The 13,508-nt window shown below is 39.0% G+C and overlaps 1 protein-coding gene across 1 annotated transcript in view; it reads left to right on the forward strand.

Moving 5' to 3' along the window:
• LOC132129616 (neurotensin receptor type 1-like) overlaps positions 1-5,708 on the forward strand; it is a 68,071-nt gene extending 62,363 nt beyond the window's left edge. The window contains exon 4 of the mRNA XM_059541256.1: positions 4,574-5,708. Coding sequence (XP_059397239.1) covers positions 4,574-4,823 — 250 coding nt within the window. The 3' untranslated portion in view covers positions 4,824-5,708. The remainder of the gene's footprint in view (positions 1-4,573) is intronic.
• Positions 5,709-13,508: the final 7,800 nt, after the last annotated feature.

Below are 13,508 nucleotides of genomic sequence, written 5' to 3' on the forward strand. Positions count from 1 at the left end.
GAGCCTGGGATTGAGACTCAACACGAAAAAGAGCGTGTTGACACCAGCCCAGAGAACCACGTTCCTGGGAGTGGTGTGGGATTCGGTCTCGATGCGAGCACAATTGTCTCCTGCACGGATCGAATCCATCCTGGCCACGGTGACCAGGATAAAGCTAGGCCAGGCCATCACTGTAAAACATTTCCAGAGAGTGTTAGGTCTCATGGCAGCAGCATCCAATATCGTTCCATTCGGTCTCCTGCACATGAGGCCCTTGCAGTGGTGATTGAAAACCAAGGGGTTCTCCCCGAGGGGAAACCCATTTCGCATGATCAGGGTCACGCGCAGATGCCTTCGTTCCCTATCTATGTGGAAGAAAGCTTGGTTTCTGTCCCAAGGTCCCGTGTTGGGAGCGTCATGTCGGCGGAAAACCGTCTCGACGGACGCCTCCCTCACGGGCTGGGGCGCGGTCATGGACGGCCGCTTTTCGAGAGGTCCATGGCAGGACCATCATTCCTCCTGGCATATAAACTGCCTGGAAATGTTGGCGGTGTTCCGAGCTCTGAGGAGCTTCCTGCCGGATCTCAAGGGTCATCACATCCTTGTGAGGACGGACAATATGTCTGTGGTGGCTTACATAAACCATCAAGGGGGTCTGAGGTCTCGCCCTCTATGCAGACTGGTGCATCGGATCCTATTGTGGTCCCAGGGGAAATTGTTGTCTCTCAGAGCAACATACATCCCAGGGAATCAGAATCAGGGAGCAGACATCCTGTCGAGACAGGGGCTGAGGCCCGGGGAATGGAGACTCCATCCCGAGGTGGTGGAGTCCATATGTCAGAGGTTCAGCCCAGTGGAAGTGGATTTATTCGCGTCTCGAGAGATGACTCACTGTCCACTGTGGTTCTCTCTCACACATCCAGCCCCACTGGGGTTGGATGCCATGGTACAAACGTGGCCGAGGCTGCGTCTGTATGCCTTTCCCCCGATCGCTCTGCTCCCGGGAGTTCTAGAGAGGGTTCGTCGCAACGGCATCAGTTTATTATTGGTAGCCCCATTGTGGTCGGCCCGAGTATGGTTCTCAGACATAATATTACTCCTGGACGGCCCTCCGTGGGAGCTTCCCATCAGGAGGGACCTGCTGTCACAGGCAGAGGGATCAATTCTTCACCCTCGGCCCGAACTATGGAAACTATGGGTCTGGCCCCTGAGGGGGCACAGTACCGAGAAGCCGGCCTGTCAGCAGGAGTAGTGGAGACCATACTCAACTCTAGAGCTCCCTCCACAAGGAAATTGTACGGCCTAAAATGGAATGTTTTCACCGTTTGGTGCAGAGAGCGGGAGGTGGACCCAGTTAACTGCCCGGTCGCTTTAGTGCTGGAGTTCCTCCAAGATCGCTTCTCAGTTGGTCTTACCCCGTCCACTCTCAAGGTGTACGTGGCTGCCATTTCGGCTTTCCACGCTCCTCTGAGTGATGGGCCTCTGGGGAGACAGCCGTTGGTCGTACGTTTCCTCCGTGGGGCTTGGAGGATGAGACCTGCGGCTCGTACCAGGGTTCCCACTTGGGACCTAGCGGTGGTTCTCGGAGGGTTGGTTGAGGCCCCCTTCGAACCGCTGGAGTTGGCTGAGGCCAAGGACCTTTCCCTTAAGGTGGCTTTCTTGTTGGCCATTACTTCTCTGAGGAGGGTAGGAGATCTCCAGGCGCTCTCTATATCTCATGGGTGCCTGGAGTTTGCTCCAGGCGACATCAGGGCCATCCTACTTCCTAAGCCAAGCTATTTGCCCAAGGTGCCGTCTAATGTGGCACGGCCTACGGTTCTGCAGGCTTTTCATCCTCCACCTCACGTGATGGTGGATGAGGAGAGACTTCACTTGCTCTGCCCTGTCAGAGCTTTGAAAATATATATCCAGAGGTCCTCCTCATGGCGGAAGTCAGACCAGTTGTTAGTCTGTTTCGGGTCGCCCAAGAAGGGGCTTCCTGCTTCCAAACAGACCATTAGCAACTGGATTGTCCAAGCTATATCTATGGCCTACCAGGTGCGCAATTTGCCTTCACCTCTGGCCGTGAGGGCTCATTCTACTAGAGGCATGGCGTCCTCTAGAGCCCTCATCTCAGGGGCCCCCATCCAGGAGGTCTGCAATGCAGCAGGATGGGCCACCCCTCACACTTTTATTAGATTTTACAGCCTGGACATTCCATCGACTCCTGGCACCCTTGTGCTCTCGTCCTAAGTGTGCCTGTGCACAGCTTCACACTGGGACAGGCAGGGCTCGTTGTGGCATAGTGGGTACTCGTTCCCCCAAAGTGTCGTTCGACGCAGTTCGATGTTCCCTCGAAGGGGAACGTCTCGGGTTACGACTGTAACCCTTGTTCCCCGAGAAGGGGAACGAGAACTGCGTCTCGTCGCCACACCTCCCCCTGCCTGGGAGCGCTTCCTTCATCACATAAGCTATCTCTGTTGTGTGCCGGTGTCCTTTTTATAGCTTCCGCGTATGCCGTCACACATTACGTCATGACGCAACACCAATCAAGATTGGCTCAGTTTCATTCATACTTCAGAGGCGCTACGCTGAGGGGCTTCCCCCAAAGTGTCGTTCGACGCAGTTCTCATTCCCCTTCTCGGGGAACAAGGGTTACAGTCGTAACCCGAGACGTTTTGTTTACAAGGTCCCAGACTGCTGCAATGAGGACTATCGAGGAAAAACTAGTTGTAAAAGTTTTTAAGGATTGTGACATTGAATCTTAATACCGTTGCTGAGCTGATAGAGATTCATAGTGTTTCTGTTTTCTATGGATATGCTACATATCATAATCCTGATATGATCAAATATCACAAGGATAATAGATTATGAATATGACATCTATGTGAAGTGTAGTCAAAACACAGTTTCATTGTTTTGTGTGTGATGACGAGACAAGAGCCCAAGGGATATAATATTGTTCATGAGATTGCACTTGGGCAGGTCAAACACATTCTTCATTTGAAGCATTTCACATTAATATTACTCACATACACTTAAATCACTATTCAACATTTTCTTTTTTTCTAACTTTCTCTTAAAAGTCATCACAAACAAGCAGATTAACATGGGACATAGCATATAAAGAAACATTTTATATACAAAAATTTGGGGGTTAAAATTAGTGAGATATTTTGTTTCAATGTATTTGAAAGAATGTCACATATACTCACAAAGAATGCATTTATGTGAAATATTTTTTTTCTCACAATGTAAATGTCTTTATATTGTAACTTTTGATCAATGTTATGCATCCTTGCTGAATAAAAGTATTAATTAAAAAATATTATATGGCATAACAAATTTCTGAATGTTGTAGGAAAATTAAGACAGAGAGAAAAAGCATGTTTTAGGGGAAAGATAAAATACATATGAACTAACCAAGAGTCATACAGACATTAGCAAAAATTGCTTTCGGCTTAATAAAAGTTGTTTATCTGCAACATGTAGTGCAATAATGGAGAGAGAAGTAAAACGGAACACTGAGATTTGAAGATCATTGTCATCATGTTTGTTTATACTAGGACTGTCAATAGATTAAAATTTGAAAATTCAATAAATTAAAAAGATTAATCGCACACTTCATGAAATTATAGATCATTTATCTTGTTTCAAATGTTTATTTTGTCATTATTTGCCATTTCAAGCAAAGTAAATAAAAAAAAGATAAATTTGGATGTCTTTCCAAATAAGGACACTTAGAAACTCCAAAAGGACAGCAAAGAACCAAATGATGAGGAGCCCATAAGCACATATGAAAAAAAAAGAAGAATTAAAAAGAAAAAAAAAAAATTCCACATCGTATAGTATGTATAGTATAGGTACAGTGGAACAGCAAAGGGCTTTTTTACATTTAAGAGAAGTCAAGTTGCGATACCGAACAGGACCACATGGAGATGCCAGTAACTCCTAAACCAACCCTCTGCTGACTGCAGATATCTACTACGGTACACGGATGGATTCAGAATAACTAAATACAGCAAAATACAGCATAATTAACTAAATACAGCATTATTCTGAATGTGTGTGGTAACAACATGAATTTACGGAAGTGCCTGTGCATAACTACAATCTGCAATCAGTGAGTCAAGAGCACTCATACACACATTAATATAACGGACACACGCATGCTTACTGTACGACTGTACGGACTCCTGTATGTCACCGCAATCGTCTTTACCTTGATTGCTAGTCCATCAAAACTACTAGCGACACACTGTTTATCCAGTCGCATCTCATCTCGCTATACAGTGGTGGGATGTGTTGACATTCTGTTCAGTCTGTACTTCACACAGCGTGACATGTGAGGGCTTGCACTCTTCAGATACAATAACAGAATATGACTGAGCTCCTGTTTTAAAGCCAAACACTTTACAAATTGTAACAGAATTTAAAATTTTGGATAAACCATTACCTTTACATTGTTTTACAATAATATATTGATTTGGTAACACATTTTATTCACAAAATTCTGATTATGGTTCAGATAAAAAAAATAAAATCTGCAAAAAAAGAATTAAATGCATGATAATGCTGCACTAACAAACTTTTTCTTCTTCTTCTTCTTCCACAGTGCTCTCTTCGATTTCTACCACTATTTCTACATGTGCACCAATGTGCTCTTTTATGTCAGCTCGGCCATCAACCCCATCCTGTACAACCTTGTCTCAGCCAATTACCGGCAAATTTTTTTTTCCACACTTCGCTACTTAATCCTGCCATGCCGCCATAGGAAACAGAAGCGTGTTCTTACCAGACACTCTATCAGCATCTGCAGCAACCAGACCTTCTCCACCAATGTCATTAAAGAAACCATTTACTGAATGCTGTCAAGATTCAGCCATTCCATTCCTCTGTTTCACTCAGCCAAGGAGAGACCACTGAAGTGAAGACTGTGAAGACTTCATACTGAGTTATTATTACAAGAATTCATTATGTCCATGCAACTGAATCACCATATGGAGCTTATAAATGTTGCAGAACTGGCACCGGAGACAATTATTATGTTTATGGAAGGAATTGTACTACCAAATACACACAAAAAAACAATGTGCCGAAACAGTGTAAAAAATAAAAGAAAAAGGATAATCTATATCCAGATTATTTCTCATTCAAAATATGAAATATGTCTATCTTTGGCAGTTTAAAGAGTGAAAAGAGAAAAACACAATGAAGGGAACAGACTGCAAACAGTCACCATTGTATACACAGAGTCTTTATATCCATGTTATGTGTAAAAAAGGCAGCACTCTTGTGTGCAAACTGGAGAAGAGTGCAGGATGATGGGCATAAATGACTCTCTAATTCTAACGTAGCTTCATTTAAACACTGCCCTGTTCTGTAATTTGCACAGAGAGAAGGGAGAGTCTTCAGATTGCAATGACAGAATGTGTAACAGACTCACTGGAAAAATTTACCTTTACCTAAACCAAGAATTCACTGCAGTTTCCAGCTGAAATGAACACTAGCGGCAGTAAAACAACAACTCTGTTTTACACAAATTATGATTACTGGGGCAGATTATTTCACAAATGCTTTTGATAACTTTATCAGTTAGGTTTAGGGCTTAATAAAAGCTTTTTATCTGCAACAATTAGTGCAGTAATGGAGAAATAACTAAAGCTGAACACTGTGATTTCTTAGAGAGCTGAGCAGCAAACTGAATCTACAAATAGTTTGAATTTACTCATACACACCATAGAGATGTGTGTTTGACATTTCACTATGATTATGCCACAAAAAGGTCAAGAGGTTACATAATATAATTTTGCAAACACGAGTACGGATTTTCAATGAGCCTTGGTTGAGAATATGTGTGGCTTAATGAAAATGGAAAAGCAGCACAAAATAAAAGTTCAGCTCATCTCTTATAAACTCTGTTCAGACTTGTGGACACTTTTGTTTTGAGCTTTTTCCATTTAGAGAGAGATGAATAGACCAGAATAGTAGATAGAGGGCCGGTGACAATGATAATAATAATATAATGAATAATAATGGATAATGGAATGTGATAATACTGAAGAAAGACAAAAAAAAATGGGAAATTCGAGACTGCTGCTTTTTTCTAGTGCCTTAGAGGTGAGGATGAGGAAGACAAGGAAGCTCTCTAGTGCATTGAGCAGGAAAGATAACTGAATTCCCATAATATCATGCTGATAAAAAGTTTGACAAAAAAAAAAGGCAGAAAGTTTGTTTAATGCTCCTTTAATTGTCCTGGACTTGCAGTCTACCTGATACCTAGTGGTGTGGATGAATTATTTTGTAAAAGTAATTTTCTGTTACTGATACCATTGGCCAGTTACAAGTAATTTAATCCAGTGAAAGTGAAAGTATTCTATCTGGTCATGTGAATGCAACATGGTTGCCCCATGATTTGACCAGTTCCATGTAAAATAAAGCTTTTGTTGGGCTCCTGATTTGACTGGAGATGTGTGTGTGTGTGTGTGTGTGTGTGTGTGTGTGTGTGTGTGAAATCTTGAAAATCCATCATCATGAGTGAACTCTGAAACACATGGTGGATATTCACAGCAGGGAGGAAGTTGAGCACTTGAGTGTAGTAGTAGACCGGTGTGTTGAAGTATACTGAATGGAAAAAGAGTGCATAACTTGCGGGTGTGATGGCCAGGGCTGTAAGGGCACAGCAAGCAACATAAAAAGAAGGAAATGAGAAAGTGAACGGTATGAGAGACCACCAGCTTAGGCTGTAGAGAAAACAAGACCAACACAGAGAGAAAGGTTAAAATGTTTGCTTGATGGCTCTCCTGATGAGGTATCCTGATAAATAACAGCCAATTTTGTTTGGATGATCTAGATCATCGTCGCTATGACTTTTAGTGTAATTTTATTGTTGTTGCCTTCAAATCGATACCTTTTCAATGTGAGCCTGAAAAAGTCTGCACTGTAACTAATTTTTATGCTGTTAAACTAACTTTTGCAGTGTTTTAGATCAGTAGTTATCAGATTCACAATTTACATGCCTTTAGACTGTGCCTCCATGCTCATAGTGTCATAAATAAAATAAATGAATTCGAAACCCATCTAAATTAATGTTGAATTAATCAATATAATGTACATCCCCAAAGTTGATGTTAACTAATGTTAATGTTGTGGTGTTGAAAATAATGTGTATTGGTGTTGATGTGTATCATTATTATTTCTTTAAGTCTAAAACTCTGATTTTTATTATGTATTTATTTTAGGTGAATAATTCTGAATAATAAATTGTTCTAAAGGTTTTTCTTATTCATCACACTATAAATGTTTTTTTTTTTTTTGTAATGTTTAATAATGGATTTCTGCCAATCCATTATAATACACTAAAATTAAATGAGTTTGTTTTGCAAATAATTGAATCAAAATTAAATTATGTTTCTCTTGTGACTCAGTTTTTATTAGTCAGATCATTAAAAGAAGTAGATTATTTTCTCAGTGTATTATGATACATTTCTGTGTAAATACTGTAGTATTCCATTTACAACTAATTACAGAGTCATTATAGATACATGAAATGTGAGACATGCTAAGACTTTGCAATTCATTTGAGTCTAATCACACAACCATGCAAACAAATGGCTGACATGGTTGACCTTATCAGACTGTCCTAAGGTAATACCCAGTCTGGATGTTGTCTAAGGTCTGTGATGAATGTGATTGTTGAGGTGGTTAGATCCCAAAGGCTGGAGCAGTACTGAGAAGCAGTCAAACATAATTGAGCTGTTCGATCACTCCTGAGATCCTGCTCTGATGCTGGGGCATCCTCATATCCCTGATAAAAATAAACCTCTGACTTTCTAAACGGTTTGACATTCACAATTGGGAGAATTCAAGGATGCATTCAATGATCAATTGATTAATTTGAATTTTATTTTCCATATGTGAACACTTTACAACAAGGTTAAATTTTTTAACATTGGTTAATGACCTAGCGTTCTTGAACAAACAATGAACAACACCTTTAAAGCATTTAAACATCTTTTATCATTGATTTTTGCAGCAGTGGACAGTTTAAACTGTTTTACTTTTAGTTTGTTGGATATGAAAATGATGTTGGATGGGAACATGGTTTCTAACATTCACAGATAAATAAAACATTTTTCTCTGTCAGTGTTTTTCAAATTACACCCACTTTGGTGATCTCCTTAAATCTCCATCTGTGCATCCAATGAAACCATATGATTGTTTACCTTACTACATTTACAGACCATTTCATTGATATAATGATCCTCTCTGCAACTACTTAATTGACCTATTGCTAAGCCCCTTATCTCAAATGCTGATGAGTCAATGGCAGTCGAGTATCAGTTGCACAGGGAGATGAACTTAGACTTTGTTTCAGCGCCATAGAAAAACACTTGAAGAACCGAAGCTTTCATCGGTTTGATGGAGTTTATGCTACGAATAGGAAAAATGCCCGTGGTACTTGTAACACTGATTCCTGGTATTCTGAGAGGATGGGCAATATAATTTATTTTATTACATTTCCTGAACCCTAACAAAACAGAACAAAATGTCCCTAAGCATTCAGCCCCAAGACAAAAACGTTCATTTTCTGGTTCTTTCATTAAGTTACAATTTTTATCTGCTCAAGAAGAACGTTATTATCATCTTACATTTCAGCAAGGTATCTATCTCTGGCTAAAACCAGCTAAAAGCTTTTTGCTACATATCAGCACTGAGCATATTTCCATAAGGTCTAGCAGATCTCATTATTTGTTTACTGATTTAATTCAATGATCCATAAAACCATGATGTGAAACACTGGCCTAATGCCCGCCTACAGTTCATTAAATGTCTAATTTCATCCTCTCTATAAGCAATTATATTATGCAAATATGAGTACAAATTCCTATCTCTTGAAGCACTGAACTCTGTTATATTAATATAGTTTGTCTTAATTTACTCATTGGCGTATGTCACATGGCACCAGGACTGTAATAATCATCATTTTCATTTGTATTGTAATCCAATAAATAAGTCAGTCTTGTTTGTACACTTGTTATCACTGAAGATGCATCTGTTTTGATCCATCCAGACAGCTCTATGACTCAAATAAGCGAGACAACCAAAAGACCACTAGTCCTGTGTGACCACTGTTTTGTTCCATGTTCTCATCATCCTCAGGAAACCCTAATGTCACTGAAAAAATTTGGAGTGACATTTAACCAGCCCCGCTGCACGAATATGACATTTTCCATTTTTAGAAGCAATGGATTTACTATTAAATCACAGGGGAGAGGGAAATCTCAACTTCAAGTTTGACTGTGAGAGCCCTTAAAATCAATATCAAATCTAAATTTACTCTTTATGAGAATGTAAATTATTAGCCAAATAGTAATGTAGGCACCGTTTTAAGAAGCTCAGTAAGAATTTGGTCTGGCTCTGTTCTATTAACACCCACTTTTCAACAGTGTTCATTTCGTCAATGAAGACGAGGACAAAAAATATTTGTTAACAAACATTTTTTCATGTGACTAAGACATGAAGTTGACGAGCTAAAACTAGTATCTAATGATAAAAACTATGAATTTATGCCGCATCTTGGTTAACATGACAAGACAGGACTATAATGTTATTTGAGGACTAACGGACATTCAAAATGTGTGTCTCTGTCAATTGGATTGCAATCGGATAAGGGGCGTTCGCACATCGAGTCTTGGTATGGCAGCCACGGTGGATGGATAGACTACCAAAACGTGAACAAACGATCTGAAACAATGATCTCAGCTCCCGAAGGGGTAGGGATAAGGTGACCAGACATCCGTTATTTCCCTGGAGTCACAATTAGCTGTCGATTAGTTTAAAGTTAGTGAAGGCAGGATAGGTGAAATCATGCTGATAGAAGTGCTCACTCTCGTGCACTCTCAATTTCTTCAGTTCTCATATATAGCGCGCGATCAGTTCTCAGTGCTCAAATACACACAAAGCAGTCCAGATGTCTGTCGTGTGTCGAGTATCTCACGTAAATACAGTTTGTTATGGATTAAATGAACGTTTAATTGAACATACAAGAGCTTAAACATTAACCCCCCGGAGCTTGGAAATACATGAAAATTAAGACACTTAATGTCTTTAAAAGCAAATAGTTGTAATGGTGTAGATTTGGCAGTGGGATTCATTCATATAATGGATTATTAAGGCTGGTAAGCAATTACAATTTTGAATCTAATTAATTACATGATGTGGTGATTAATTAATCTAACTAATCGCACATCAAATTTGGAGAAATTACTTTGAAAAGATTATTTAAAGTCATTGTTGTGCAAAGCATCAAAAAGAGATTGCAAAAAGTAGGTTCAGCAAGAAATATTTTGTTACATATACTCTTTTGGATCATGTGAGTAAATGATGACAGAATTGTCATTTTTGGTTGGATGAACTATAACTTCAATAATTTATTTTCTTAATTTTATTATTATTACTATGAAAATATTAAATTATTTCTTTAATGAAATGATACTATAAATAATAAACTAAAACTGCCAGTAGGTGGTGGTAAATGTCTTATTGATTAAAGGGTTGGTTCACCCAAATATTTAAAATTATGTCATTAATGACTCACCATCATGCCGTTCCAAACCCGTGAGACCTCCGTTCATCTTCGGGACACAGTTTAAGATATTTTAGATTTAGTCCAAGAGCTCTCAGTCCCTCCATTGAAGCTGTGTATACGGTCTACTGTCCATGTCCAGAAAGGTAAGAAAAACATCATCAGAGTAGTCCATGTGACATCAGAGGGTCAGTTAGAATTTTTTGAAGCATCGAAAATACATTTTGGTCCAAAAATAGCAAAAACTATGACTTTATTCAGCATTGTCTTCTCCTCCGTGTCTGTTGTGAGAGAGAGTTCAAAACTCTGCAGTGTATTGATATCCGGTTCACGAACGAATCATTCGATGTAACTGGATCTTTTTGAACCAGTTCACCAAATATAACTGAATCGTTTTAAACAGTTCGCGCAGTTCCCAATACGCATTAATCCAAAAATGACTTAAGCTGTTAACTTTTTTATTGTGGCTGACACTCCCTTTGAGTTAAAACAAACCAATATCCCAGAGTAATTAATGTACTCAAACAGTACACTGACTGAACTGCTGTGAAGAGAGAACTGAAGATGAACACCGAGCCAAGCCAGATAATGAACTAAAGATTGACTCATTCTCAAGTCAAGAACCGTTTCTGTCAGACGTGTCCGATTCATGAACCGAGGAGCTGATGATACTGCGCATGTGTGATTCAGCGTGAAGCAGACTGACACACAGAGCATCTGAACCGAACTGATTCCTTTGATGATTGATTCTGAACTGATTCTGTGCTAATGTTATGAGCCCAGGTAAACCGAAGGCTTGAATCAAGGGCAATCATCGCCAATTACGTTGAGCGCAAAAGAACCGGTGAACCGTTTTCTTCAACCGGTTTATTGAATCGAACTGTCTGAAAGAACTACTGGTGATCCGAAAACTGATGCAACCGGTTCTTGTCTCTAGAACGAGTCAATCTTTAGTTCATTATCTGGCTCGGCTCGGGGTTCATCTTCAGTTATCTCTTCACAGCAGTTCAGTCAGTGTACTGTTTGAGTACATGAATTCCTCCGGGATATTGGTTTGTTTTAACTCAGAGGGACTGTCAGCCACATTAAAAAGTTAACAGCTTAAGTCATTTGTGGATTAATGCTTATTGGAGACCAGACCTGTTTTAAATGATTCAGGTAGATTTGGTGAACTGGTTCAAGAAGATCTGGTTACATCGAATGATTCATTCGCGAACCGAATATCACTACACTGCAGAGTTTTGAACTCTCTCACAACAGACCCGGAAGAGAAGACAATGATGAATGAAGTCGTAGTTTTTGCTATTTTTGGACCAAAATGTATTTTCGATGCTTCAAAAAATTCTAACTGACCCTCTGATGTCACATGGACTACTTTGATGATGTTTTTCTTACCTTTCTGGACATGGACAGTATACCGTTCACACAGTTTCAATGGAGGGACAGAAAGCTCTCGGACTAAATCTAAAATATCTTAAACTGTGTTCCGAAGATAAACGGAGGTCTCACGGGTTTGGAATGATATGATGGTGAGTTATTAATTACATAATTTTGATTATTGGGTTAACTAACCCTTTAAGTCATCGTGTCATTTATTCATTCATTTGATTCGTTCAAATGACTGATTCATTCAGAAGTGAAGTAAATGTTTTTTTTCTGAATGGTTCTTTGAATCATTAGGCTTGTTCGACTTGAAGAGGGTCATTGCCATCAGACCGACCAGTGTGTGACATCAAAGTACTGCAAGAGCTTAGAAAACAGGAGACTTGTGCTTTTGAATCGCTCTCACAGTACTTTGATGTCATACACCGATCGGTCTGTGCAGCACCAATTCAAAGCAAATGCGACCAATGGTTCAACACACAAAATGTTTCACCCAATTCATTCAAAACGTGGATTAAAAAAATGAAATGCTGCTGTGGGTTGCTCGGGGATGAACAGTTCTGATTTGTCTTTATATTTTGGTTGGCAAAATTGAGCAAAGCAGACAACATTGTGTGTAAAATATAACAATATTAACGTCTTAATGAAATGTTGTATAAGATGAGTAACACATTTGCACTCGTGTGATATTGCACTTAGCCTACTGCTCGTGTGATATTTCTTAACTATGTGATGTAAATATGAGACAAAATTTCAAACATTTTGAATTTTAGGAATATTCTCTAGGCTCCATCATGCAGTAAGTTGTTTCCCTGCCTCATATTAGTCATTAATCGACTGTATGAAATGGCAGAGGATCCACATAGGTCTTTGGCGGGGCAAGTGCGTTAAATGAATTAATAAATTGAACACGCTATTTTTCTCCATAATTAATTAATCTAATTAACACATTAAATGAACAGCCCTAATAGTAAGATAGCCTTGTTTGAAATGGGTTTGGCTAAAAGAAATTTTTTGTTTCGTCTATACTACTAGGTAGTATTGACTGAGTTAAATAAAATGGCATTAAAAGAGACTAAAATACAATTTAGACTAAATGTCATCAGTTTTCATCGACTAAAACTAGACTAAAATATCACCAGTTATCGTTGACTAAAACTAGACTAAACTAAAAAGAGTATGAACGTGACTACAACTAATAAAAAATTAAATGACAGATTCACACAAAGACTAGACTTAAACTAAAATTAAAACAGGCCATCAAAAACAACACTATTGTATATGAACAATAGCCAGAAATATATAAAAAAAAAGCATTAGGTGATGTCGAGAGGATTTGTCATTTCCAATTAATTAATTTAATTATTACCATTGCTATTATCATTATTGTTATTATTATTACATTTATAGGTTTACTAAAATTAATTTGCCCTGCATCCAAACTCAAACTTAGTCTCCACTTTCCGCACAAACATTTGAATATGTGGCAAATAGCACTCATTTATTGAATGTTTAACCTAACATTGTGATATGCTTTAAGTATTTTATATCTATAGATATTATTTCCGGCCAGTCATAA

Source organism: Carassius carassius, chromosome 46, assembly GCF_963082965.1.
Source record: "Carassius carassius chromosome 46, fCarCar2.1, whole genome shotgun sequence".
NCBI classification, from domain to species: Eukaryota; Metazoa; Chordata; class Actinopteri; order Cypriniformes; family Cyprinidae; genus Carassius; species Carassius carassius.